At 49.7% G+C, this 27,215-nt stretch overlaps 13 protein-coding genes across 13 annotated transcripts; 6 read left to right on the plus strand and 7 right to left on the minus strand.

The window, feature by feature from the left end:
• Window positions 1-403: 403 nt before the first annotated feature.
• Window positions 404-3,779, minus strand: PHATRDRAFT_50332 (predicted protein; the record flags this gene model as incomplete). Its single annotated transcript, XM_002185223.1, has 1 exon — window positions 404-3,779. The coding sequence occupies one exon, from the start codon at window positions 3,777-3,779 to the stop codon at window positions 441-443; it is 3,339 nt and encodes a 1,112-aa protein (XP_002185259.1). The 3' UTR covers window positions 404-440.
• Window positions 3,780-4,204: 425 nt separating this feature from the next.
• PHATRDRAFT_50333 (predicted protein) lies at window positions 4,205-6,238 on the plus strand (the record flags this gene model as incomplete). Its single annotated transcript, XM_002185140.1, has 1 exon — window positions 4,205-6,238. The coding sequence occupies exon 1, from the start codon at window positions 4,379-4,381 to the stop codon at window positions 6,236-6,238; it is 1,860 nt and encodes a 619-aa protein (XP_002185176.1). The 5' UTR covers window positions 4,205-4,378.
• Window positions 6,239-6,354: 116 nt separating this feature from the next.
• Window positions 6,355-7,373, minus strand: PHATRDRAFT_41265 (predicted protein; the record flags this gene model as incomplete). The annotated part of the gene is made up of 3 exons (XM_002185224.1): window positions 6,355-6,377; window positions 6,440-6,839; window positions 6,882-7,373. The coding sequence occupies 3 exons, from the start codon at window positions 7,371-7,373 to the stop codon at window positions 6,355-6,357; spliced, it is 915 nt and encodes a 304-aa protein (XP_002185260.1).
• An 866-nt stretch (window positions 7,374-8,239) lies between these two features.
• Window positions 8,240-8,945, minus strand: PHATRDRAFT_16787 (predicted protein; the record flags this gene model as incomplete). Its single annotated transcript, XM_002185225.1, has 2 exons — window positions 8,240-8,318; window positions 8,407-8,945. The coding sequence occupies 2 exons, from the start codon at window positions 8,943-8,945 to the stop codon at window positions 8,240-8,242; spliced, it is 618 nt and encodes a 205-aa protein (XP_002185261.1).
• Window positions 8,946-9,243: 298 nt separating this feature from the next.
• On the plus strand, window positions 9,244-9,926 carry PHATRDRAFT_41267 (predicted protein; the record flags this gene model as incomplete). The annotated part of the gene is made up of 2 exons (XM_002185141.1): window positions 9,244-9,561; window positions 9,630-9,926. 2 exons carry the CDS (start codon window positions 9,244-9,246, stop codon window positions 9,924-9,926), a joined length of 615 nt encoding a protein of 204 aa, XP_002185177.1.
• A 1,053-nt stretch (window positions 9,927-10,979) lies between these two features.
• Window positions 10,980-12,483, plus strand: PHATRDRAFT_41268 (predicted protein; the record flags this gene model as incomplete). The annotated part of the gene is made up of 2 exons (XM_002185142.1): window positions 10,980-12,413; window positions 12,442-12,483. The coding sequence occupies 2 exons, from the start codon at window positions 10,980-10,982 to the stop codon at window positions 12,481-12,483; spliced, it is 1,476 nt and encodes a 491-aa protein (XP_002185178.1).
• Window positions 12,484-12,998: 515 nt separating this feature from the next.
• On the minus strand, window positions 12,999-13,586 carry PHATRDRAFT_4634 (predicted protein; the record flags this gene model as incomplete). Its single annotated transcript, XM_002185226.1, has 1 exon — window positions 12,999-13,586. A coding segment is annotated over one exon (588 nt), but the record flags the coding sequence as incomplete, so codon positions are not given.
• Window positions 13,587-14,485: 899 nt separating this feature from the next.
• Window positions 14,486-15,820, minus strand: PHATRDRAFT_50336 (predicted protein). The gene has a single exon (XM_002185227.1). The coding sequence runs from the start codon at window positions 15,624-15,626 to the stop codon at window positions 14,598-14,600; it is 1,029 nt and encodes a 342-aa protein (XP_002185263.1). The 5' UTR covers window positions 15,627-15,820; the 3' UTR covers window positions 14,486-14,597.
• A 696-nt stretch (window positions 15,821-16,516) lies between these two features.
• Window positions 16,517-17,778, plus strand: PHATRDRAFT_55177 (spermine/spermidine synthase). The gene is made up of 3 exons (XM_002185143.1): window positions 16,517-16,609; window positions 16,753-17,048; window positions 17,140-17,778. The coding sequence occupies exons 1-3, from the start codon at window positions 16,572-16,574 to the stop codon at window positions 17,703-17,705; spliced, it is 900 nt and encodes a 299-aa protein (XP_002185179.1). The 5' UTR covers window positions 16,517-16,571; the 3' UTR covers window positions 17,706-17,778.
• Window positions 17,779-18,430: 652 nt separating this feature from the next.
• Window positions 18,431-21,031, plus strand: PHATRDRAFT_50338 (predicted protein; the record flags this gene model as incomplete). The annotated part of the gene is made up of 1 exon (XM_002185144.1): window positions 18,431-21,031. One exon carries the CDS (start codon window positions 18,431-18,433, stop codon window positions 20,948-20,950), a length of 2,520 nt encoding a protein of 839 aa, XP_002185180.1. The 3' UTR covers window positions 20,951-21,031.
• PHATRDRAFT_50339 (predicted protein) lies at window positions 21,030-23,571 on the minus strand (the record flags this gene model as incomplete). The annotated part of the gene is made up of 2 exons (XM_002185228.1): window positions 21,030-22,755; window positions 22,880-23,571. The coding sequence occupies 2 exons, from the start codon at window positions 23,569-23,571 to the stop codon at window positions 21,030-21,032; spliced, it is 2,418 nt and encodes an 805-aa protein (XP_002185264.1).
• Window positions 23,572-24,332: 761 nt separating this feature from the next.
• PHATRDRAFT_50340 (predicted protein) lies at window positions 24,333-25,254 on the plus strand (the record flags this gene model as incomplete). Its single annotated transcript, XM_002185145.1, has 1 exon — window positions 24,333-25,254. The coding sequence occupies exon 1, from the start codon at window positions 24,427-24,429 to the stop codon at window positions 25,252-25,254; it is 828 nt and encodes a 275-aa protein (XP_002185181.1). The 5' UTR covers window positions 24,333-24,426.
• A 308-nt stretch (window positions 25,255-25,562) lies between these two features.
• On the minus strand, window positions 25,563-26,354 carry PHATRDRAFT_16669 (predicted protein; the record flags this gene model as incomplete). Its single annotated transcript, XM_002185229.1, has 1 exon — window positions 25,563-26,354. A coding segment is annotated over one exon (792 nt), but the record flags the coding sequence as incomplete, so codon positions are not given.
• Window positions 26,355-27,215: the final 861 nt, after the last annotated feature.

Here is a 27,215-nt window from a genome sequence, read left to right on the forward strand (position 1 = left end):
ACGTTGTTTCCAAATTTTTATGAGAACATTCGACGCTCGCTTCTACCATTGATGCATGATGACATGACTTCGATCCTACACTGTTACACCAACGATGCACTTTCAAAAAGCCGAAAAAGGAAACGTGGGCTTCAAAATTCAACAGCGCTGCAAAGCGCATCTGTGCAGAAAGCAAGAGCAGAGACGACGTCCCGCGAAATGGAGGATACTATCGTACAAACTCTAGAGAATGTAAGTGATGATGTATTGGTAAAGGAGTTGGCGCGACGAAAAGCTGCGCACTTTAGACTTAAGGGTGCTTCAAAAGCAGTCAATGCCGAGAGGACCGCGGAAAAGGCTGATTCTGAGGTCGGAATTTGTACGGCTAGTTCTGGCTGCACTATTTTCGACTAAATCAGTGTTTAGCAAGAAAGGCATGGCCCTTTGTTATTAAATAAACTTTATTCTATCCTTTCCATCTCGCCTCTTCGCCCGAGCGATTCAATTTCACCGTCGAGATGTTCCGTTTGTCTCGAGGCTGTCAACCGTTGCTTCGTCGCTCGACGTTGCTCCAGCAGCCTACTCTTTTGTTTCGCTGCCCATTCGTCCGCATCCCTGCTCATTAAAGCAACGCGATCAGCTGGTAGCAGCTCCTTTATATCTCTATGAAGCTGCAGCAATTTGTTAGTCATTTCCCCAAGTTCGGAAACGGCATTGAACTCCCCTCTGGTGCTGTCGCCTAACGAGCCGACAATATTATCCACAACTTGCACAAAAGGACGAACGTCGAGTGTTGGCAGTGCATCGATCAGCTTTTGCAGGAGCATTCGTCGTTCTAATGGAGTTTCCATGCGAAGAACATACCAAATATGTTCGATGTATCGATTGATTCCTCTAGAAATCTCTGAATACACGCCCTGCTGTACTATTTTCAAGACAAACAGCCATTGATTGTGCTCTGGGTCGTCTAGCATGCCTGAACGGGCCAGGCGAGCCTCTTCCTCCGCGACTGCATACTTCAGATATGCAACAAACGAGTCGTCCAATAGAGGCCGCATGTCACGAACAGCATCTGTTAATGCCATAGATGCTTCTTTTTCGGATTGATGTGAAGGATCCATGGCTACTTTGCAAATTGAACGGATGACCTCCAACTGCTGCGCTTCCAACTCCGCTCCGACAGCCCTGGCCTCTTTCAACAAGAGCTGTGCGTAAACGACTAACTGACCCAAGATTTCACGTTCTTTGGAATGATCCTTCTCCAGGGAATTGTCGTCCCGGCGCAGCGCATCGAGGTCGAGGTTTGCCATATTGTTTAGGCGCTCTTTGATTAATGGAACAAAGTTATTGGATAGTAAGAGGTCCTTGAAATTGGATGCGACGTCCCGCAGTCTTTCCGTAGGTTGATTCCAAAGCTCGTCTAGGACCATCTGCAAACGAGACCGCTCGGCAAGCAGAGCAAGTGGATCTTCGATTATGCCGATCTCGATCGCTTCCAGTACTAGTCTCCGAAGCTCATCGACTTGCTTTTGAGATAGTTCACGTCCGCCAATATTGTACGATATATCGCGAGAGACATCAGGTGGTGAGTCAGTGTATTGGTCTTGAATTTTCATCAAAATGTCAGCGGCGAAAGAAGCCTGCTTTACAGCTTCATCCAGCTCCTGGGGAAGTCTCACGTGTTTTGATCCAGGTTTTGCTCCAGGCCAGTTCACAGTTTCTGGATCAACATTGGGGTTATACACCTCAGGTCCAGACAATACATCAAAAAATGGGTTTTTCCTAGGCCCGTCAAACTCTTCTCCAGGAGATGCATTTATGCGTAGCTCTAGCTCTGCAAGCTCCTCATCCAGAATACGCGCATGGCTCGAAATTGTACGATCGGATGCTATAAGCGTATCAATATCTTCTTGAGTCGTGCCTTCATCGGTAAATTCTACCGAGTCCGCTCTCGATGCCATAACAATACGTCCGTCTGCAATTTGTTCACCTGCAGCGAACATCCGCCGCAGCTCCTCTTGGTCGTCGAATTCCTGAAATTGAACCCCACGAGGCTCTCGAATATCGGAAGCAAGGGGCTTATAATCATCAGTGACCCGTGTCGCAATTTCCTCTTTGAGCCGTCTTTGGCGCCTATCACGCTGCTCACGCAGCAGCTCTTTAGCTTTCTCAAAGGCACCACTGACAAAACCGTCACCAACTCGCTGCTCTCTGTCCTTCTCGTCACCAAACTTCAGAACGTCCTCCAGCAATTCTTCTGGCGTCATCTCGCCTCCAGCCTCTGCCAATTCCGTCAAGGCGTTATTTGCCGTTTGGAAAATTTCATCCTTGAACGTTTCGTTTGTTAATGGGTCAAGGATTGGAAGAGACATTTCTGGTTTAGTTTCGTTGCGAGTGGTGAGATTGAGTCTTCGCTTGCCTGTAACATGTGTACTGATTTCTTGGGCCTCCCCTTCTATGCTACTATTTTGCTTAACAGGTGCCTTTTCTGCAATCTTTTGCTGTTTCTGAAAATCTTGAGGCGTCGAAATCGTCATCATAAGCTTGCGAAACTCTGTGGCTTGTGGATCCAAACTTGGTGGACGAATCGCTTTAAGATCGATCGACTCCGGATCAGTAACTTTTTCGTCGCCAGCAGGCATTTCGAGGATCCTCGAGCTCTCTCGCCCAGACGTGAATGCTGATATTTGATCCAAATCTTTTTCGGGTTGAATTCTTGCCTTCGCTATTTTTCTCGCAGCCTCTACAGCAAAATCCTCATTGTTCCGCTTGGACACCGCCTTGCGAGCGGCTTGTACAGCATAGTCCAATTCCTTTACGGATTCTGCCGGTTTGGATGCACTCTTCGTGTTATTTTTCAGCTCCACCGGATTCATACTTTCCAAAGCCGCTTTTCGCTTTTCTGCTAACGATATTGGCACGTTGGAAGTGGTGGCGCTTGCCGATTCAATGTCAGCTTCAATAAAAGTATTTGGCTTGGATGACTGATTCATCGAAGAGAGCGGCTCCTCCGCTTCCAATAGCTCGGTCAGCATGCTGGAGCGGGCGTCATTTCTTGACTGCTTTGTCTGTCCGATTTGTTGCCGCTTACCGTCGGATTGAATTTTGCCGGACATGAAATCGTCGAGGCCACGCTCCAAGGATTTCAAAATGCGCTTTTCCGAGTCGGCGAATAAATTTTGTAGCATTGGCGGCAACGCCTTCATGGCTCGATCCGACGTCAGTGCTTTCTTGACCACTACCATGGCCATATTCGGAATGGACCGCGACAACGACGGTGAATCGGTTTCATCGGTGAAGATTCCCACGACTTCCACACTCATGGAGGTAGCCAAGGCGTCTGGCGATAACGATGAGTCCCAGATTAGGAGTCGATTGTCGTCGGTACGCTCGTCGCCATTCAGTGCTTCTGTAATCGTATTGGACTCCTCTCGATAGACCATTGGTAGACCGTCAGGTAACTCGTACGTATCCTGCAAATACTCCACGAGGTAACCCAAAAACACGTGATCCGGCATTCCACGGCACGGCCGTACTACTTTTTGAAACACCACCCGAGATGCATTCGTGGATACAGGGTCGGATGAGGTCGATGCTAACCGAGCCGTTGACGTGTTTGGAATGATTCGGAACGATACCGGAAGGACCTTACGCCATGGGGATGGATCGAGAGGAGAATTTGGCGGAGGCGACTTCCAAACATCGATTGGTCCTCTTTGCCGACATTTGTTGCGGATTACCAAGGAAAGGGTAAAAGGACACACCGTTATCGTCAGAAGAGGCAGCACTGGTAGCTTCATGGTTGTCCGGGGTCCTCGTCTGATGATGAAACTGCAGAGACGAGCAGCAATAGATGCGGATCGATGCCCCGCACGGCCGACAAAATCTGCCAAATTCTTTGGAGGGTCCTGACCGAGGAGAGCGCAAACGGCTGTTGCCCGTGATGATTGGCTCACAGCCTTGACCGTGGAACCAAAATATCAATCGCATTTTACACTTATCTTTACGACAGTCCAAAAAAGAACGGTCTGTCACTCTTTCCCACCAGAACGCCGACGAATATTCGATCACACACGAAAAAACAGCAAGGTTGCGGGGCCATGCAATGTTGATTCTTCGCCTCTCTGTAGAGGCGAGTCTCTCTTATGGTCTATCAGTTTCGTACACTCCTTACCTTTCCTCTGATAAAGAAGCAATTCCTAGAGTGAAGATTCATAAGGGAAAGGAAAAAGGAAGCACGGGAACAAGTCATAACAGCGTCGAAGCGTTCTTGTACTGGATTGCAACGTGAAAGCATTGTTTCTTGACTACCCACAAAGTGCTAGCTGGACGAATACAATACCAGGAGTAACGCGCAGGTCCTAAGACGAGGATCCTTTTCGATACTCAATCAATTATTATGGACCCGTCTATCGGTAGTGTTCAGGATGACCCTCCGTTGTTGCACCCTTTGGAGCATTCTCAAAAGGAGCGGATCGTCAACGACATGGACAATGCCGTCCGCCTTGACTCGAATAACAGCGATAGAGCAGCGCAGACCTTTCAACTTCTAGGACGTCAATCCTCTGATGACACCCGCCTGATACGGCCGTGCCCACAACGCCAGGAGTTTTCTTCCTGCTGGGTATCGGACACGACCACCCCCATGACGAGTCGTCCTCACTTTACCCTATCAGATAGCCCGCGGCCATTGCGGCGCGTCAGATCTAGATCGCTGGGAGCGTCAATCGAACACACCGACATCGAGTGGAGTTTAATATCGCCAATGGATCGGTCGCTCATCCCGAATCAATTGAAATCGTCGATAAAGCCGACTATGGACCTAGAATTGATCAACGCTGCAACACCGGAAGGGAAGAAAGAGGAAACAAGGAAAATTCAGGGCAAAACTACTCCCGTTTTCATTTCCGCCATGTACGGAATGATCAACGCCACAATTGTATTGCCCGTCCTTATGAGTTTCGGTGCCATCATTTATCGTGATCAAGCCTTTTCGCCCTACATGCCTGTTTTGGTTAAACTTACAGTCGTATCAGGAGTGGTGCATCAGCTGTGCTTTTCGACGTTGTCTTCGCTACCTTTCGCGGTCGGGCAGGTGCAAGACGCCGGCTTAATTTTCTTGTCGAGCATGGCATCCCACATGGTGGAGCACTGTCGCAGCCGTGGATACGACGACGAAACACTATTGGCGACCACGACCATAGGTCTCAGTTTATGCACAGCCCTACTGGGTTGTGGATTGGTGTTGATTGGACAATTTCAACTGGCCCAGTACGTACAACTCCTGCCAACTTCTGTTGTAGGTGGCTACTTAGCCTTTATTGGTTGGTTTTGCGGGATGTCCGGTGTTGGGCTCATGGCTGCTTCGACTGAAGTTTCGTTTGCCGTTCTTCTAGACAACTGGCAATTTGTCGTACCGGGAATTGCCGGAGGCGTTGTCATTTATGTATCGGTGCGCTATCTTCGGCATATGGCTGTTTTGCCTACTTGTATTGCTGTACTTCTACTGCTTTTTTACAGTACTTTGTGGGCCACTACTACTTCGATCGATGAGGCGGCCAAATCAGGATGGATTCGGGAAACAGACGCCCCTCCACCATGGTACAAAACGTGGGAGTATCTGAAACTGGACAAGGTGGCCTGGTCAGTGATTCCCGAACTAGTGTTAACGGAATTGAGTATGATCTTTGTTGTGGCGCTGTCCAGTTCATTGGATGTGGCCGCCATCGAACTGGAACTTAAAGAACCGCTGGACTATAATGGCGAGCTCAAGATGGTGGGTTTGTCAAATCTCGTTAGCGGTCTGACGGGAGGCTACACGGGCAGCTACATCTTCAGTCAAAGTATCTTTTCCTTACGGGCAGGCATTCGGTCGCGGATCGCCGGCTATGTCTTGGCTGCGTGTCAAGTAGTATATCTGCTCGTCCCCTTTCCCATTCTGGCGTACGTACCGAACTTTTTCTTTGGGTCGCTCCTGTCAATGATTTGTGTCGACTTGATGTATGAATGGTTGTGGGATGTGCGGAACAAAGTAACGCCCGTCGAGTACATGGTTTGTTTGGCCACCTTTGGTCTTATTCAGGTAGCGGGTGTCGAGTACGGAATTCTGCTCGGTGTCGTGGTCTTCTTATTATGTCAACGTCTTGGTTTCGACGTCGGAAATCAACGGCAAAATGCAGAGCTCGACGAAGCCGTCGACGCTCCTTCTATCCCAATCAACAGTACCGACGGCAACCCCCAACGCTACGGTTCGCTGTAAACGAATCCGCTATACAAAGCACCTAGAGCTTAACAGTTAAAGCTTTTTCTTTAATTATAGAGGAAAAGAAAATGCAGAAAGCCATACTTCGTCGCCTACTATGAGACTAATCCTGATCATTCAGAGAGCATGGCATATGCTGTTGAATTAGTTGAGGCAGCGTAGTCCAGTCACTTTCAATGTTAATAGAATCTGACTTACGAAGAGGCCCTACCGCGACACATCCGCAGCCTTGCGTTTCGTAGCTACCATGTGACTGGGAAAGAGGATGAAAAGAAAACAGCCAGGTCTCCATCGATGGCCGGATCTTTTCAAATGTAAAAACGCAACCTTCAAATCGAATTGTTTCGTTCTGTGCCTCGACAATTGTATTCCAGAGACTTCCGTACGGCAGCGGGCCCAAACGAATGTCGAAACTTGCAAAATTAAACCCCAGTCCAACACCAAGTGCTTTTGTGTATGCTTCTTTTGTCGCCCAGCGAAGATATAGCTCTCTTAATAGGTTGTGCTCATTTTCTCGACAAAACTGCAAATCGCCCCATTCTGCATCGGAAAAGCTTGATCGAAAAGCATCGACAAATTCTAAAACGGAGTCATACAGCTGTGGATTATGGTTTTCGTATATGACAATATCTACACCCACCTGGATTGGATGTTCTCTTTTTGTTGAGTCACTGGTCTCGGTAAGGAGGCGAGCTGACGCAACGAAAGGAAACTGATGGGAGATGCTGAAAGGGTATACGTCACATTCCTCAATATGGCCTAGCCTCGTGGCAACCGGGATGTAAGGCTTTTTGTGCTCGGTCCGGGGAACATTGACTATTAAGGATCTATCAAGATGTGCATATGTATCATGAAATACTTGGCTTTTCAGTAGCAATGACCCCAGGGCAAGATAGCGGTCTCGTGGTTTGACGAACCGGAGAATTTCCTTTCGAACAACGTTGTATACGTCCTTGTTCGTCGCATCCACATCTGCGTCCAGACATGCGCACGCATTTTGAAAGACGCACGCGAGTTTCAACCTATTTAATAATGCGTCCAGGTTCTTAGTCTGACAATCACCCTCATCGAGATCGTATTCATTGGTCACGTCGACGAAAATTAATTGAATCGTACTACAATCGAGGTCCATTTCCAAACCCTCGTATAATCTATAATCAATTTGTGATCACATTCCTGTTATGGGGCTTTGAATATCTCTGATCGTGCCTATTTCTAAATGCTCATGAGCCTCATCGTCTACCGTAAACAAGTTCCTCGGTGAAGCGTAATGTAAGTTTCAAGTCTCGTCGCATCCTTTCTACTCGGTGGGAATAATTTATGCTTCTTATTGCCAAGCGAGTTGTGAGACATAAAGCTCATAGTACAATATGTCCTAATAGATAATAGCAAAACGATGCGCGACATGTGACCAAACTGCCGAGACCATATCACTCGCTGTCCCGACTTCATTGCAACGACGATGGGAGTAACCTCTCCTGCTGCATAGACCAATTTCGTCAATAAAAGCAGTCACCGTACGGATCGACAGCATTTAGCTGACAAACGCAACAAATAAGCATATCCTTCTTTGTCCGGTAACGAAATGACACCCAAAAAGTATAAAATCTCACTGGACATGCTGCGCATGGCAGCTCGGGTGAGTTGAACGAAGTCTCTCCTGCTGCACCATATGTTGAGTCGGGTTTATAACAATTCCAATGTTTTTGCGCTTCGCCTTTTTAGAATGCTAAAGGGCGCAATTTCAATCCTTGCTACTCGCAAATTGAGCGCATCACAAACGCCATGCAAGCAGCAGACTATAACATTCGACCCCTATACAAATACATCAAAGAAGCCGAAGACTGCTACCGACAAGCAGATTTAGATAAATCGAAAAAGGGGCGAGCAAGTGCGTTATACTACTTGTCACAATATTTGGAACAACAAAAGTTTAAAACGAAGTAAGGTATCCTCTATCTGAATAAATAATGGACATCGCTTTCATCCTCTTTCAACTTATATTTCGTCCGTCTGATAAAGCCCGTCGCCCAAGTAATGCATTAGCTCGATAGCTATTCCCTTATTTTTCCCCCTCCTGTGACAAATGTACAATCAAGTGTCAGTACTACGCTTCGAATTGAAGACGATCTTTTGTTGCTTTACAAAACTCCGATTCTACGTACACTTCCAAACTGCTCATGGTCATCGTGCCAACAGCAATAGCAAACTCCTTTCCTTCTGCATATATCACCACTCCATCGCCCTTTTTCAATCCCGGCTTATCAAAGCCGTGCTCGTCTTGTTCAGAGCCGTCTGCGGGCATTTCTCCGCCAGGGTTTGTCAATCCAGGACACATGACGTTGGCGCCACCCAGCAAAAAGGGAATAGCTCCTTTGTCAACAGTCACCTGAGTAAATTTTAAAGTTGGATACCGATGTAGCAATTTGAGAGTGGGCATGATGGGTCCATCCCGGTGCTGAAACAGAACTGGCTCGTCAGTCGGACTCTTGTCTTCATGTTCACTTCGTTTGCAGTACAGCATCATATGACTTCCCACTTTATACTGAACCAACGGCGACTTTTTTGGAAGGAGTACCTCCAGAGTATCTTCAGTAATAGATTTATGACGATCCAGAATTTGAGACTTGAGTGATCGCTGGATCGACGCCTTCACCTGCGTACTGGTTGATGTGTCATGGCTTGGGTCAAATCTTTTGAACATACTGGTAATTTTTGCCGGGGATTACTACTCTTCTAGATAAAAGGTAGATACTCGTGGTGAATCTCTTATTTTCCTCACACGTGGATGAACTTCCTGTTATTTGACCGTGAATAGGTATTCCGCCAGGCCCGTCGAGGAGCACAAAGTTCCCATGGTCGATGGCGGAGTACTGTTAGAAACAAGCAATTATCGGACGACGTCCAGGTGTGAAAGTACTTTCGCCGTATTGTGATAGAATTGGTCACCGTGTCAAAAGTCAGCATTTACATTAGTACCGCTACGACTCACATGTTTAAAAATGTTGGACCCCATTCCAGTGTCTCCTTCTGGCCACGCCAGCCCACAATTCTCCGAGAGAATTACCTCGAAATCGGTCGACCGTATTATCGAGACAACAAGCATGAGGGAAGGTCGTTTGAGAACAGACCGAAGACTCATGATTTTACGCCGGACAACACAAGGAACAAGCTCGTTGAACAGTGTAGCTTCATGGGATTCACCTGTCATTGGCACAGATCAAGTAATAATGTTTTCTGCGTGGCAAAAGCTTTCCAAAGAAAAACAATTCCTTTGGACACTCATCTCTGGTGGCATCGTAATTGGGTCGGTGATGAAAGTAAGCTTTGTCATGAACGAAATGCTCCGTATTAAATTATTTTCTCTCTTATCTTATTCCATGCCTAGGTCGGCTTTTTCAAGATCCAGAAAAACATATTGCTGGAGGCCGGTGCACGGGACCAACGAGACGGTCTGAAGCATTTACAGGAGGCCAAAGAATTCGCGGAGTGGAGCAAAAAAGACCGAGAAGCACGGCTTCCAAAGTTGACACCCGAGCAGCGTGAGCAGATGCGGGAATACTTAAAGATTGTACAGCAGCATGGTCTCACAAAAGGAATGGAAGGAGCAGAAAACAATGACTGCAACGGATGTCCAGTCTTGAAACAAGGAAAGAGTTTTGCCAGTTCGATGACCTCGGATTGATGGCTTTCCTTCTTTTTTGAATCTCTTCAGCACTTTGCGCTCGAAATCTCTATAATGACTCTTGTTATATTGTAGTCGCCGCAGTTGCAGGAAATTGTGGTATGGGACTTTTTAAGTTTACATGTTTCGGGGTAGTCCACAGTTCCGAGAAGCTTTCCCCTTACGCTTGAAATTAATTCCTATGAACGCTAACGTGGAGGGCGGAATTCTAGGTTTCAGCAGGCCAATGGACATAGTAACTGACTGTGAGCAACCTAAGATGTTCCGTATCTTACGCAAACGCATTCTTTGTAGTTTTGAAGCAATCCTACTCTTAACATAAGCCTCTCGCTCGCTATGAACCTGTACTTACGTATGCAAGGACTGCTTTAACATTGACTTCAAAACCAATTAGAGTACCAACAGTCAGTATTTTTCGAGTCCTGCGATTCTCACTTCAAGTGCAGTGTTAGGTCGTATCACGACTCTCCAGAGTCTTAGCCTGCTCCTGTTAGTTACAGTTACTGTTAATGCAACATATCATGTTGCCGAAGATACCTCTCGAGAAACATTAAATTCCATATTCCAGAAAAAATCTGGGAAGCAAATTTGGGTATGGTACCTTTGCAAAAGTAGATTCTGCGGCTACCCAAAATACACAATTTGGACTCCGTTGCTCCGAAAACAGGTGCGCTTCGCAGCCTAGCCAGAGTGGGCTAGACCATCTGGAAACTGGAGGACCAGGGTCGATCCACAGGCGACTCTCTTGCATCGGTGTAGCGTGGACGACTTTCGATCATGAGTTCTATTTATTTGCATGGTTTGAGTCGTCGGCGAAGGATTGGAAGCGTTATCGTGGCAATATACATGCTGGATTCCTGTGGAGCCTTCCTATCAGCATCTGGATCCGGTAGATATCCTGGATTTTCTTATCGTGGATTGAGCGTTGTAACGGAAAACATCAGGTCGATTCATTCTTCTCGGAGGCTCAAACTCACAGTTAATGCAACGAATAAAGAGATGTATGAACGACAGGACTCGATTCATACCCTCCCATTGAGCCCGATTCCAGTTATGCCGTCTCAGCTCTTTCAGGAACTAGCCCTGTCACAACTGGAGCTTTTGGCAAATTCTATTCCGTGTGCTGATCGCCCTGGCGTAAGCAAAATAAAAACGATGGCTTTGTATCTTCCTCAAGAGAATGTCAACACGGGTCAACTAGAATTTCTTCCCGCAATTCACTACCCTCACCCGAGTCGAGAAAGAGTTTTTATCGCCAACGAGGCTGCGTCGGGCGTCGCTCCCGCACTACCTCGGACTCTGACGACATTGCCTGGATTTGCTCATGCTACTTCTCTGCTTCCGGGCTATCCTATGGTATCTGGTGGTTCCGAAGCCAGTGTCGGCGTCGTTGAGGAGGTTATCTGTGACCTTACCTCGGGGGCAGCAGCTTTGTCTGTTCCGTTATTCTCTGGATCCCGGACGGTCGGGGTACTCCTTGTGTCTCCTTCAATTTCAAAACGCAGAAAGGGAAGCGCCTGGACCAAAGAGGATCGAGAGCAAGTCGGTAGAGCCGGGAAGAGCCTTTCGTTGGCGCTTTCGATGGACACGGAAAGAGCAGCATTGCAAATGCAAAATGATCGAGCGGCTCGCGCCTTATCCGATAGTCTACATCAAATCAAGAATCCGCTCCAGGCTATGCGAACATACGGAAAGCTGCTACAACGGAGGATAGCCGACCTTGGACTACTATCAAACGAAGGTATGACACCTCAGCTTTTGGAAATGGCGGAACATTTGCTTGTGCAGAGCGATCGGCTAGCTGACAGATTAAAACCGGTGGATACGATCGTAGATTCGCTCAGCGAGCGAACGCCGTTCGTGCTGAATCCTGCAGCTCCCACGAAAACCCAGGATTCGCTCGTGAGCTTGGCTACGCCGCTGGTACCATGGGAAAGTGAGACCTTGGAGTTTGCTCGCGAATCGAAGACATCGGGAGAACTAGTAATATTCATGCCTACGAAGAAAGTTGCTGCATCTGGATCTAATGGCCCAAGCAATTCCACGACATCCTTTTCTGGGAATGGCAGCGATGTATCTACATACACGGAGGACGACGGCGCTGGTGAGATGCCATCTTCTCTGTTCAGTGAGATGGATTTGGAAATGTCTTTTTTGAGTGACGTTCTTGACCCTGTGCTTGCCGCCTTTCGTGCTATCGCAGAGGACCGGGGGATTATGTTTTCTCATGATGACACTGAGGATCTTCCTGGTGTAACGATATGTCCCCAGGCATTGCAAGAAGCACTCATCAACGTGATCGACAACGCGTTTACATACGTCTTTTTGCCTAAACCTGGATCTCGTTTTGGACCAAATCCGTCTGCAGAAGTTCGAATACGCCTCGTACAGAACTCAAAAGGCAGTGACGCAGGCGTGACAATCCTAGTGGAAGACAATGGTCCTGGGATTCCAGCTGAAACCAGAGATCAAATTTTCGATAGAGGAGTAAGGTCGGACTCTACTAGATCCATAGAAGGATCAGGCATTGGACTGGACATTGCGAAAACACTGGTGAGAAGGATGGGTGGAATATTACGCGTGGCAAAGAATGACGCTTTTCCTAACTCGTTGGATGGTACGGCAATGGAGCTAATTTTGTTTCGAAATCCTAAAGTTTAGATATGTGAAGCTGTAGAATTTGTTGTTGACGTTTTTACGAAGGCCATCTAAGCAAAAGAACCACTCGCGCTAGGTCGCTTTTGATTTCTGTACAGCAAAGGACTTGCGCCTGCGAATCGACAGGGGGGAAATGACTTCCTTCCAATTCTCCACAAAACCTCGATCATACAAATTCTTGGGCGGGGGACCAGGATCGACAGCAACATCTTTTAATGTTTCTGCGACTGGTGTTGATGACGACGTCTCTACTGCGCGCTGACCAGGAGTAGCGGTAAAAATTACTCCTTCTTCCGTTACAGATGGTTGACATCGTCTGCCATCAGAATCAACGATATCACCGCTCTTCACAGCCTCTTTGTACCTCCGCAGCTCAGTTTTGTACCATTTCTTGACCTGACCCCATTTGTAGGACTCATTTGTTGTCAGTCCGTTGCTCGTCAGCCACATGTGGTAGCCAAGGAACATACCCAAAGCGATCCCCATAACAGCCATGATCATAAAGACGCCAGCCTCGCTAAAGAAGCGATTGAACAAGTACTGAAAGATGATCCACTTATCAGCTTGAATTTCTTCGCCAGTGTACCGATTGAAAAATGTCGCTTCCAGGAGGTCCTTGTCCAGGATTTCTCCATAGAAGAGCATGCCCAAAACGACAGAACCATAAACGCACATTCCGACGTGAACCACCAAAAAGAGCAAAAAAAATCGATAATTTTCTTCGCCAACGGTATTGTGTATCCAGCCACAGAAGTGATCAAAACGGGGCACATTTTCAGTATATTTGAATCTGTCGAACTTGCTCCGGGCCAGGCGAGGAATCCCTCGAGTAGGACAGACCTTGTTGGCTTCAAACATGAGATCGTCGAAGGGAAAGTGATCATAAAATTTTATTGTTTTTGCCGTTATAATTCCTGGGCTAGTTGACGATGCGTAACGCCAACTGCCAACACAGGAGGCGAACACGGCGTATCCGACGACCTTGTGGAATTTTGACACGTAGCTCTGACTATCGATCCAGGGATACACGTACGCAAAAATGATACTCCACGATCCAAATACCACCATGCAATAGATAAGAATTAACATATGGTCCACAAGCCACTCGACAATCTTCAAGTTCTTGCCACCGAGAACCTTCCGTAACGCTGACCAACTTCTGCGGGGCAGGTCTTCGACTAAAAACATTGCTACTGGTGACTCATCTGGATCGGCTACGATGCAGAAGTACAAAACCGCAATCAAAAGTGCAAGATATGCTATAAAGACAACGATTAGCGTCGTGCTGATCGCCATCGTGGATTCATTGCTCCGGCCGCAAATGGAGACAAATTCTCTTAGTATAGTGAAGTGATGATTTGTTTCCCTGTCGATTTACAATTAGAGAGCACGTGGCCTTGTTGTTAGTAGGGTTCAGGACTCGATGCAAAATACGGTTTTTCCACTGTGACTGTACAGGCAAAATGAAAACCCCGGAATTTAAATAAATACAGCGTACAAACATAAACAACCGAATGAGTTTCTGAGTATCATCGAAAAGATAACTAGAAGGGCCTTTGAGAGATTTATATGCTTCGGAAACTTGCTTAAGAATGATTATGAAATAGACGCTCTTGTAAGCGGGACCTATTAATCCCAAGGAACACGTCCGCGTTTATCCACGATCAAATCAAACAGTGAGAGACCGAACATGAGAAAACAGTCGAACGCAGTCGACAGCAACGACGAAAGAAGCATCTGTCCAGTACTCCCTCGTTGTATTAGTCGACAGAGCAAAGCAATATAAGTAAACACAACGATATAAACCAGGAAACCCCCTACTCTCTCGCTCATTGATGTTGTGTCGATTGTGGTTTTATAGAATTAATCTGTCAACAGCCAGCATGAATTTAAATTGAGAACCAAATAGATAACTAATAGTTAATTTAACACATATTTGTTGGTCGGCGTCCATGAGTGCCTGTGGTGATGATGGCTTGTACGTAGACACTTTTCCGAAGTGGTCACCTTTGCTCACTTGTTTTGATCGTCCTGTTGGAATTGTCCAAATTGAGCGCCGCCTTGGTTTCCAAAATTGTACCCTTGATTACCGCCACTGGCGTTCGGGAAAGCGCCAGCTCCCCCGAACTGTTGATTCCCCATCTGCTGCATCAAGAACTGCTGCTGTTGTTCAAATTGTCCCATGAGCGCTTCTTGCTGCCCACCCATAAATTGGTTCTGCTGAAAAGGCATGCCTTGCATCATGGGATTTGGAAAAAAGTTCTGCTGCTGACCGAGCTGTTGTCCGCCCCCATCTGCCCCGCCACCGAAACTCTGCGGCATTCCGCCCATGGCTCCTTGGAAGCCAGGGTAGAAGCCCCCAAAATTGGGGGGCATTCCCATCTGCGCTCCGGAGAACTGGGCGTTCGGAGATCCGTTGCCGGCAGCCATCATTTGCGCACGCAGAAACTGATCGAGTTGTGCGGCTCCCATCATGGAAGGATCTTGCATCTGCTGTGCGATGGCCATCTGGTTGTCCTGCATCCCACCAATCATCTGGTCATTCGTTGCACCCATCATCGGACCAAGCTTGGCTGCTTCTTCTCTCTCTACTCTTGACTTCTTTGCTAGTTCCAGATGATACTTGTCCATTTCCACTCGGTAGCGCTCCATATCTTCCTTGGCGAGCTTCTTGTACCGTTCGAGGTTTTCTGCTTCAAGCTCCTTCCATCGTTTACCAATAGTTTTTGCCATGGCCTCGAATCCGATTTTCCCTTTTGTAGACGGGGCGGCGTCCGGTTCATTTCCTTCGTTTTCTTCGATTTCAGCTGACGCTGCCTTTTCGCTGGCATTCGCGAGCATTCGAGCTCGCTCTTCTTTGAAAAAGATGTTGTACGCGCTGAGTGGACGGCGAGGCATATCTTTCGGTTTCTTGGCTCGATACTGCTTCTGTTTCTTGGTCTTCGAGGACTTTCCCTTGGCAGTCTTGGGCTTGGACGTTCCGTCGGCGGGGGCCGCAAAAGGCAAGGCTGCGGGGCCCCCCACAGCGTCGTAACTAGTCATATCGTTCGCGGAAGCAAGGTTTCTTGTGGTAACATGTGCGTTCGCTGGACAAACGCGGTGGTGCGTTCAAGGGCGGCGGTCTGTTGAGGAAAAAAAGGTTGCGCATAACGATTAACAGTGAGCCGATTTCACAACTAACGAATCCGACAAAGTCAATGATCCTTCCCCTGTTACGATTGTGTATTAGATGATTGTTCGTGATTTATGGCGGTGCAGTCCAGCTTCAGAGCGGCGAGGTTGGGATAAGGGCTGACACGGAGGTTCAAGGAAGGCCACTAATTTATTCGCAAGTTGATGACTGCATAAATGCTTGCAAATGTCTATTTCATCCTCGCTAATGACCATAATTACTCCTCTTGGCAACCCTGGATGGCCAAAATATGTATGTGTTTTGGCTCCGTTCGAAACATCTCTTAATGAAATCTGATTCAAATTTTTGTTCAGTAATAGAGACAGACATCTTAAACAAAAAAGCAGTTTCGATTTCTTTGCAGGCACAGAAACTACCATGTAGTTCTGAGCGAATCGAGTCAACATCCGGATAGACCAATCAAACCGTTCTAATCTGAATTATCGGAAACTTCAAGAAATGGATCTGAAACCAAAATTGATAGGGAGAATCTCAGATTGGTTTACTGTTAATGTAAGTTAAACAGGAAAACAACGTTTCGGAGGTTCCGAACGCTGGCCATAGTTGCGGTGGGGTGTCGACATACAGACTGTTCCCGGTGTCCGACAGACCCAATTCACAAGAGTTTGTACTATCGACACAATTTCTCATCGCGCACGGTCGGCCGGTCGGTCGGTCCATCACAGTCAGTTCACTGTGAATCCATTTTTCCTGGAAGAGCGAGTATCCGGTCAGGCCTGTCTTGCCACTTGCACACCAACGCAGCTCCTCTTTATCTCTCTTGGCACGTCCACACGTATCAATCATATTTCACCATGAGCGCTGACGAAGATTCCTCCGAAACCCCGATAAAGTAAGTAGTAGAGGGCGATGAGTGGTGTGCCGTTCGGGGTGCGCGCCGGATTATCGATCAGTCGATCGGTCGTCTCTCCCGCCTTGAAACCCAGTTGTGCATGGTATACTCATCAAACGAATCAATACTTTACTCGCACACAGTGGCCAGGATCTTATCGTGGACGGATGGTTCCACGAACGTGGCGTTCTTTGGCCTGGTCAGGCCATGTCGCTGCAAGTGAAGAAAGTGCTGTACCACGGCCGTTCCCTGTTCCAGGACGTACTGGTGTTCGAATCGACCCATCACGGAACCGTTCTAGTCTTGGATGGTGTTGTCCAAGTGACGGAGCGTGACGAATTTGCGTATCAAGAGATGATTGCCCATATTCCTCTGTACGCGCATCCGGATCCCAAAAAAGTGCTAGTGATCGGTGGTGGTGACGGTGGTGTGCTGCGAGGTAAGCTCGAGTGCGTGCCGGGCACAAGGCAGTGGCAGCGTAAGGTTTGGGTCGGATTTTCTCACGAGCGAATTTGTTTGGTACGGGGCAGAAATCGCACGCCACCCGTCGGTGGAGGAGATTGTGATATGCGAGATTGACAAGGATGTGATTGAGGTTTCGAAAAAGTTCCTGCCGTCGTTGGCGCAGGGGTTTGACGACGCGCGAGTGAAAGTACACGTGATGGACGGATCGGAGTTTATGCGAGCCAACCAGGACACCTTTGACGTGATCGTTACCGACAGTTCCGATCCCGTGGGCCCGGCGTCGGTGTTGTTCGAAACGCCGTTTTTCAAAGCCATGCACGGATCTCTCCGCGAGGGCGGTATCGTTTGTACGCAAGGAGAGTGCATCTGGCTGCATTTGGATTTAATCCGTCCCTTGATCAATTCGATCGCGTCAGTGTACACTACGGTCGAGTACGCGTACACGACCATTCCGACGTACCCGTCGGGTCAGATAGGCTTTATCGTGGCGACCAAGGGACGTGGCAGCTGTCAGAGTCCGGTGCGCCAACCCGACACCACGACGCAAGAGTTACTGCGTTACTACACTCCACACGTGCACCGTGCGTCGTTCGTGTTGCCCGCCTTTGCGCAGCGTGCCATCTTTCCGTAAAAAAACGGAATTCGGAGTGGGAGTGTTCGTTCCGGGTTGGTGTTACTCGTAAAGCTAGAGTTCAGGATTAATGAAAACCCTCTTGCCTCGTGGTGTATGTGCGCACGTCGGAGTGGGAAGGGCTGCAAACGTGTTGTGGCTTGGTTCGTGTGGACGTTGGCGTTACCTAACTCTCTTCCGAGTAATCCCTAGGTACCATTGCTGTTCCGTTGTGTGGGGTGCTGCATTGGCGGGACACCTCACAATTTTTTCGTGTGCCATCCAAATCCTGAACAATGTCTTTAATTAACGTAACGCTTTTCTTGGATATACGTTTTTGATACCTTAAGTATGAGCCTGTTGAGAACGCGGCACTCATCGAAAATCGGGAGGCTTGCAATTTTCGGGGTTTGTGTTTTCGTCCAATTCGAATGGAGCGCTCCATCCTATCTCTCGATGTGTGAGAGTCTATGTATGTATGTGAGTAGTATGTGCCACACACACGAGACAGTACACGACACGACGACACTTTTCCAGCTGAATTTGAGGTAGACGGTTTGGATTCGTACCTCGTTGGTGAGGGAAACGTTCCAACAAAGTGTACACGCCGTTGAGGACGCATAAGTGCGCCGAGATCTGCGAGTGAAGCAGAGCCGACGAGTGAATCTTTGCACAAGGACGACGGTGTGGCGCCGAACTGGGTCTATCTTGGCAGTAAGCTGGAAAGTCGGAATTAAAACTACAGGATGTCGAGCAGTCAGCACTGGACTCCGTTGGTGGTAGCGTTCGTCGCAACGGTAGCCATGGCGTTGCAGGTCAGTGGCGGGTTTCACTCCAGCTTTGTGCGTGTCACCGCTAAAACGGGGGAGATCCTGTCGATGGTGGACTCGAATGCGCAAGAGGCAGTGACGGCAACGTCCATTGGCGTTATGGGGGACGGCAGCGACGACTTTTACCGCGTCGGCAATGATCGTCGGTGGATCTTCAGTCGGGTATTTCTGTCGATCGCCATGCTGTGTGGCGGAGTCGCCCTCGTCGTGGCCTGGGCCATAAGTATCGCTGTGCCGCCGACGAAACGTCTTTGGCAGATCGTTTCGATTGCGTCGGCACTGGCGGCAGTCACGCAGGTGCCCGTCTTTCTCATCTTTGCAGCGTTCCCCTGTACCGACTACGAAAAACAACAGACCTGTCAGATCTCCACCGGGGCCGTCCTCTTTATGGCTGGACTCATTATATGGCTCGCCGTCACGGTCCTCACGCAATTCCTTGATCCTCCCCTTGGCGTCCCCACCCTGGACCACTGGCGTACGCAGCCCAAGTCGCACCAATCCGCGTCGCAGGGATCCCGAACGCGTGGTGCAGTCACCGTATGGGACCGCCTCCGTGCCGGCTCAAGACGGACGGAAGATCGGCGCCCCATTCTTCCCATCAACGTTACGGAGTCGATCTCGGACCTAGTCGAAGAAGCCGTCCACTCCTCCTTTGCCGACGACGGACCTCTACCCTTTCAGCGGAGTGTACGCAGCGAAACCCCCAACGACGCCTATAGTCACCAAGCGTCCACCCGCAACGTACGATCGGACGAATTGCCCGACGAAGAGCAAGCTCCCGTTCAAGGGATTTCGCTCGACCACGCATCGGCGGTTGCCGACGCCTCCTTGTCGCTGCCGGTGACGAAAATTACTCCCGATGAATCCATACTCGACCACGACTCGCTCCATTCGATGCTCGACAACGACACGGAGCTTCACGATGCCAAGCAGGCCCTCCCAGTATTCGCGGTGGATACGGGGAATCTCCCGACGGCCTCTGAGTCGATCTATAAGTTGGAAGTCAACGGGAAACGCTGTCAAACCTCTACAGCAACCGGAATTCTCGGATTCGCACACAAACGCCGTGTGAAGCGGACACGGGCGGTCAAAGGCTACGACGTGCTCGAGGACGACGGTGGGGACGACGACAACAACGAAGGTCACTTGATCGGAAGCTCCCAGCTTAACTCGTGTCCTCCCTCGGAGATTGTCACCATTCAAATGCAACCGAGCCTGGATGAAACGGCGGACGATGACTCCCACTGGATTGATGTGCACGATACCAATGGTAAAGGGCTTTTGAATGTCTGGAACATGCTACACGATCTCCAGGCGTCGGAACCGATCGAATATTCCGCTGCGGAAGAAACGATTGACTTTTTGTCCGAAGGTACTACCTCTGTGGAAAAGCCATTGCTCCGCGAAATAGCTACAAACGTGGACGACAAGGGATTCCTCATCTTCGAATCCTCGGCGGAATTCAGTCCGCCACCAGAGAACTCAGTCGGAACTCGACGCAGAAGTCGGCGTCGACGTAGTCGAGGTCCCCATTCGGTCTGTTCATCCCCGTCGCTTCTTCACGTCACGATTGAGGAAGAAACGGCAGAAGATTTGGAAGAACACTGTCTCGACAGTGATGACGATCCGAAACATGACAAGCCTTTACCACTGCTGACCAGAACCAGGTCGGCGCCAAACCTTCTAGCGAGCTACATTAGGTCCAAAAATCGGAGCAACGTTGCCGAAGATTTGCACATGACGGGGATCCATTCTTTTCATCGCGTCGAAAACTACCGTTCCGAATACTCAAAAGCTAATTCTCTTACGGACGCCTCAAAGCGTGACTGCGACTCGCATTGTAAGGAAAACTCGCGCGCAGCCGTGCCGGTGGTATCTCCCCGACTAGAGCCGAAGCAATCAGTTTGGAGAGACGAACGGCACATGCGTCGAGGAATCCACGAAACCGAAACCATCGTGTCGACCGACTCCAGCGATCATCATAGCCTTATGTCCTCTCCCTCGCCCACCTCACGGCGAGCCTCCCGCATTCGGCGTCTCCAGCAAGTTCAAATTGATGACAAGCAGTCGCTACGTCGTCGATCGAGAACACTTGATCCTCCCAAGAAGCGCAACTCTCGGCGGATTACTCCTGTTCGATCCTCCACTCAATCCGTGGTGAGCGATCCCGGAAGTCCCAATTGCAGAAGTCGGTGTCCGGTTTCACCAAACGCGGACCAAGACACAGCCGCGACCTCGGAACAGACGAGAACCAGATCCACAGGGCGCGTGTCGCCGGATTTAAGCTTCATTACGACGCCGAGTCAGCAATCCCTTTCGAACCATAGCCATATATCGTACGCGGATAGTGGGCTGGTAGACACCCTGAATTTGTCTTTGGCCGAACTACACCGTCCGTACGATAACGAATGCAGCCCTGAAGAGGGCTCTGTTTAGGCCTTGAGTGTTCATCAGGAAAACGAGTTGTGCTTCTTTAACAAACTGTTCATTAAAAAGAACTAAGATTTTATATTAACTACACCCCGCCTCTCCGTTCGAGATGTACAAGGTCGAGCACTTGGCGGAGATTTCCGCTGGTTACAAGCCAATCGCGAAACCCTCGATTCAACTCCTCCTCAAATTTTGCTTGCTGCTCCGTCGTCAGATTCTTTTGGACGGATTGCTGTATAGTCTTCATACGGTCAACCTTCATTAGCACTCGACGTTCGTATTCCATAGGCAACCGAAAGGGAGATGTCTGCAAGAGCTCGCTCAGTAGACGGCAATACTGGCTCTCTAGTCGGCCGGGCTCGGATGAATGATCGTTTTCATCCGCTTCCAAGCGTCGTTGTTTGGAAGCATCACTTTCGATGGGCACAAAAAGAATGTGGAACTCAGACGCCGGGACGAGGACAGGGGCATGGACAGACGTGTCGTTACCGGTTCCGGACTTGCCCATGGCTTTGTCGTCGGCCCCAGCGGACGCGACACCACCGATGCTAGTATTGCTGGGCCCAGGCGGGGTGGGCGGTATTTGCGGCATTTCCAATCGAGCCAATTCAACCGGATGCTTCCATTTATTGCTAGCGCATTGCAATGGTGGCCAGGAACCGTCTGTATCCGTATAATTCCGTCCACCACTACCGTGGTAGGGAGATTGGTGTTCGGGGACCACTGCCGCCGCCAGTCCTGTAGCCAGCAGGTCCTCGCGAAATCCATCGTAGTAGGTGTTGTAAGGGGCAAACTGACAGCTGCGGTTGTCTCCCACCAACAAAGGTGGACTCGGAGTGAACACGCACATTTGAACGTCGCTTGAATTGCTGACCAAAAGGCGTCGAGCAGCGGAAGTGATGCTGGTCTTTTCGCAGTCGACAATGTGTAACAATCCTGCAACGGCACCGACGACGATCGTACATCCGGTACACGCGGCAATGGTCGCGTGTTCAAACGGTTGCAGCAGATAAAAATGCGCATCCGAGCATTCGGAGATTACCAAATCGTGAAGACGAGACGGTGACGCAAAATTACTTGTGGCGTGGGGTTCGTGCGAAGTCACCGATGCGCCCGATACCGGTTCCGGTGGATTGGGTTTTAGCACAATCGTCTTTCCGCGTAGATGGACGTAGCTCAGTTCTTTTTGGTAAACGTTATCGGGTTGTGTCGCGCGATCGCTCGTATCGCCTGAACCGCCACCTTTTGTTCCGGACAAGCTAAGCTTCGCGAGTGCACTGTGGGCGGTTTCCTCTTCGTCCGCCGAGACGCCATGTTTGTTGCCGTCACCTCGTCCGGCCATGAAAAGTTCCATTTCTAAATGCTGTCGAATTTCTTCCTCTACATCCCCCAAAGGAATGGTAGCCATTGGCGGTGGAGACGCCATCTTGAGACTCGTCCAGAGGAATTCTCCGATCTGAATAGGAGAATCTTCGAAAGCTCCGCCGTGTGGTAGCTGTAGCAATAAATGCAAGCGCTCCAAATCATCCAGGGTCAGTTTGACGTTCGAGCCGACTTGACCGTGTTCTTCGTCGTGCTGTCGGCGAAGTTCATCCGGTGAGTATTTGGGACGAGCGTTCGTGGAGCTGTGGCGGAGTCGTTCCGCGGACAGAGTTGGTGGAGGTGACGGCAAGGCCGCCAAGTGCACGCACGCGTTGACCGCGTCTTGGTTCTGTGGAATGGCGGCTAGTAACAAAATCTTGCGCAAGTGTCGCAGCAAATAAGCCGTGCAGTGTGAATTATCGTTGTTCCATCCGGCGTGCAATCGAGTTCTTGTCCCAGAAAAAAGGCCCGCCGTGCCGGAAGAAGGGTTAGCACACAGTGGGAAACGACAAAAACAGGGGCACAAAAAGGACACGAACGGGCCCAAGGACTGGAGCAAAGTTCCCCACTCACCTCGGCGAAAGCGACGGGTGCTTGAACAAAGTGGCAAAGTCCACGTTGGAAGTGTTCCGCAGGGGCTCCGTACTGGCGTCGGATTGGCCGGTGGTCGCTCCGTAGAACCGTCGATCGTCCAGTCCAGAAAGATTCCGTTGGTAGGCGAATTCCTCACAATGCAGCAGCAAGAAGGTGCCCACGAGCCACGCGGGTAGTTCCTTGGCGGACGCAGTGGTGGATATTTTTTTCTTTTCCAGAGCCGTCACGAGCTGTCGTTCCGTAGGATTCGTGGTCCCGCTGCCCAAACTACTGTTGCTGCCGCAGGACAGAATGGGCGGAATATGGGTGGCCGTACCGGGATAATCCGCCGCGTGCGCGCGGGTGGCCAAATACAAGGCGTGGTACATGGTTGCCATTTCCCAAAAGAGAGCCGCCGACGGCTCGGCCCAACCCAGCACTCGCCAGGCTTCGGAGATCCAGAGCGTGTAGGGCAACAGGGCCTTGCGGTGGGATTGTTCGGCGAGGGCGGAGGCGATCGCGAGACAAAGGGAGGGCGTGAGCTCGCGGGCGTGCTTCGGCGACAAGACGGCACCCGCAAATGCATGAGGTTTGGCCGATAAGGTTATCCCGTCGTCGTGTGGCACGGCAGACGAGGAGTCGACACCCACGAGGGTACGGTGTTCGGAAGAACGATTGTACGAATCGTTCATGAGTGTTGTCGAGTGTACGCCGTACTTTTACTGTCCTGTACTTTGCCGTGCCCCGTAACTAGTCTAACTGTTGTAAACAAGAGTGGTTTCCGGCGATTTGTCTGACACACAGTGTGGATTGTTGATGGTCAGCAACGCGCTCGCTGGACCAAGCTGAATGGTATCGTTCCGGTAGAGCCGAATACAATGTCAGGGAAGGGGGTGGGTGCGACGAACTCTCTCTACTAGAGAGGTAGAGGTACTACCGATCCCCTATAGAGTTAGTTACCTACACTCCTCTAGTAAGGGCTCCGCCTTGCCGAGCCCCGTCAAGAGCCATTCCCGAATGCGACGTCTATTCAAAGTACGGACGCCTATTTCTCGAAAAAATCAGCGGCAAGCAGACGGACCGAAACGGTAGCCGACGTCGATCCGTCAGGCTGTCCGGCGCGCTTCGAGTCGCTGCACTCTCGGGACTTTGGCTCCGGTCACAATCTCACGCCTGCCGTGCAAGTCGACGAGAGGTAGCGAGGTGGAGAGGCAGGGATTACTACCTAGAGTATCGGGGCACTCGGTAGCCAGCCTTTCTGGCTACTATTACAACTACTACAACTAGTGCGACTACTAGTACTGGAAAGGGGGCGAACATCCTCTCGCTCCAATTTCTAGAGTCGAGGAATCGACTTAGAGGCGCCCCCGCCCCGTCCAGATCCGGAACCGGGTCGACCCATCTACTGGCACGGCACTCCCAGAGTCACATCCTCTGGGCTGTATAGGCACAACAAACACGGATACCGTGCGACGAACAAAAACACAACAAAGTTACACTTTATTACTTTACGCGCCGTGATTCGGGGGGAAAGTGTTGGTATCACTATGAGTAGCAGTGACGAAGCCGAGTTTCGAGACGATGTGCTTGTATCGAGTGAACATGCGAAGGGAAGCCTGCACGACGACGATGACGACGACATGCCACTCGCGAATCTCCTAAACAGTCGCAAACGCAGTTCCACTCGTACAGTCTCCTACGCCGACGAAGACGACGACAGTGAAGACGATGTCCCGCTGGCGTCGCTCGCCAAAAGAAAGCCAACGGTGACCTCCAAGCACACCAACGGATCCGTTCCCAAGTCCAAGGTCGCCACTCCGAAGAAGAAAAAGGTCGCTTCAGCAACCACGGCATCCGTTAAGAAAAAGAAACTGAACAAAAGTACGAGTACCGTTTCGAACAGTAGCAATGCCGATAAAACCTACGAATCGGCCTCCGCCGCACTCTACGGGACACAGTGTGACAAGGGATTACTCATACAACGATTGTTGTGCCGCTGGTGGTACGCCATGACGTGGCCCGATCCGGCAACCTTGCCCGTCCGCCCACCGAAACGATTCGACGCACTCGACGGGTTTACGGGAGTCTACGTCTGTACTGAAGGTGACAAGGTCGGGCAAATCCGAGACCTACGTGACAAGACAACCTGTCCCAGTTTTCAAATTTTTGTGCGCAAAGACGCGGAAGAGTTACGACAATTGTTGCTCAAGGCACTCGAGGAACAAAGGGCACAGCTAGTGGCGAAAGAGGGTTCGGGAACACCCACGGAAAAAGAAATCGACCAACTCGTCAAGTGGGCCAAAAAGGTTAACACAACCAAGGCGGATAAGGATGCTGTTAAGGTCCTAAAAGCCTCGGGATTGTCGATTCCGTAACGCAGGCTAAAACTTTAAAGAAAATACTGCCACCGTGATCCGCGGTCTTGGGAAATGAGGGGGTATACTACCGACATGCTGCGATCGATTCGGAAAATCAATCTGCCTTTCCGTACGAGCTCGTGTTTGTATGTCTTAAAGGAATTATAGAGCAGGGTTTGCTGCCTCGTCTACCCCGTCACTAGAGTCACCATTTTCCGATTGTAGGTGGAAGGGACAAGCGCTTTCGTATACACGCTCCGCATCTTCGACTTCAGTACCTGTTTCGAAGCAAGTCGTACTGACGCGACAGGAGACTTTGAGACCTTTTAACGATCTAGATGCATACCACGTTGGCTCGATTCTTCCTCTTTTCGGATATCAGGCCGAATCTGATTGCGAGCTCCGAGCAAGGCGTAGGATATGGCTTCGGCTGCTGCACTTGTGGGGGCACCAATCGCCACCGGAATGCCCTTTACTACGCTCCTAATCGCACCACGGGCTCCGGTTCTCTGGTACTCACGGTACGGAATGATAACAATCTTGTAGTTTGCTTCTTGTAACCCACGAGTGACACTCTGCAGAGCGTGTGGCGCCGCATCGGTGGCACGACGGGGTGCTTCAAGAGGACGAGATGGCTGGTTGGACCGGTCAAACTCCTCTCGTCCAAGGCGACCTACTTGATCCGCTACGTACCCAGCAACTCGCGATGTTGCTGTAAAAGCTTCATACACTAGCGTCGAAGCAAAGCTTGTTGTTCCCGATCGGATTGCCTTTTGCACACTATCACCGTTCCGAAAGGCTTCCCAAGGTAAAACAATCATATCCACAGCTGTCTCTCCAACCTGCGTAATGGGTTCCAAGGGTCTCATGTTCGTGACAAACTTGAGGAGCTGTGTACTACATATTTCTTGAATCCAGCTTTGGATCAGGATGGGAAGGACTTCGCCAAAGCCTGTCTTTCCTTCTATTTCGACCTTTTTTAGAGTCAATATCAGTGCATCGATGGGGCTCAAATTGACAAGTTCGACGAACGCTCCGTCTTTCAGAGCTTTTCGATCGACTTTCTGAGGAGTGTAATCAACTTTTACCTTGAATGGCCTAACTCGAAACAATCGAAAAAGCGATGGTGGAATCTGATGCAATCCGGATGGCAAGTCTCTATGAATCTCGTCGTCCACGCTCAACTCTGTCCGAAAGAATTGACGGGCAAACCTTATCGCGCGTTGGTCCAAGTTGCACCGTAAGGGGAGAATTGTGACGGCAGCTTCGCAAATGTCGCTGGCAATCGCACCGTCGCTCGTCACTCTCCTTTCTGGATGCCAAGTGACCATCTTTGAAGAAAAGATTGTTGTGAGACGTGGGCTCGTCGTCGAAACATGTATCATTACGAACGCTTACCTTCATCATGAAAAGCCCTTCCTGCGTATCGCGTGGGTGGTCCGCTTCGTTGAGCCACTCGCCAGCCATCTTCTTCGGATTGCTACCACTTACGGTTTCGGCAAGGAAAAAGTCATGGGCTCGAATATTCATGCAAGATACTAGTCGATGGTTGCTTGACTTCTCGAGCAAATCCAGGCGTAAGCGAACGCCCGAGGCCGAGAACTGGATATACTTGCCTGTCCTTCGCGAAAGAGAACGCAGCTCGGATTGCTCCTTCAGCGCCAGACCGCGCTCTTCTGGAAGTGGGACATTTATAAAGGTACCGGCATCGATCGCATTTCCGTCTAGCAAATCACCAAGAAGTTTCGCTTTTCGATTTTTTTCATGTCGATGTTGATTGGATCTTGAGGTGCTAACGAATGCCGCCGTGGCTTTTGTTTTAGCTTTTTTACTGTTAGTGGAGGGTGTCTGTTCATCGATCACAAAATCGCCAGATTTGCAGAATGGGAGCTTCTCCCTGTCAATAAGTTCAGGCCAATCAAAGCCATCGAATAAACGGACTTTGACTCTCATATCATGCAAGACCAACCGGGTCTCGA

Source organism: Phaeodactylum tricornutum, chromosome 28, assembly GCF_000150955.2.
Source record: "Phaeodactylum tricornutum CCAP 1055/1 chromosome 28, whole genome shotgun sequence".
NCBI classification, from domain to species: domain Eukaryota; phylum Bacillariophyta; class Bacillariophyceae; order Surirellales; family Neidiaceae; genus Phaeodactylum; species Phaeodactylum tricornutum.

Bases quoted from the DNA above. Each gene is read 5' to 3' on its own strand.
- PHATRDRAFT_50336 (XM_002185227.1), bottom strand. From the start codon at position 15,626: ATGACTAGTTACGACGCTGTGGGGGGCCCCGCAGCCTTGCCTTTTGCG.
- PHATRDRAFT_55177 (XM_002185143.1), top strand. From the start codon at position 16,572: ATGAGCGCTGACGAAGATTCCTCCGAAACCCCGATAAA. The intron at 16,610-16,752 runs GTAAGTAGTAGA...ACTCGCACACAG, and splicing joins TCCTCCGAAACCCCGATAAA to TGGCCAGGATCTTATCGTGG. The intron at 17,049-17,139 runs GTAAGCTCGAGT...GGTACGGGGCAG, and splicing joins TGACGGTGGTGTGCTGCGAG to AAATCGCACGCCACCCGTCG.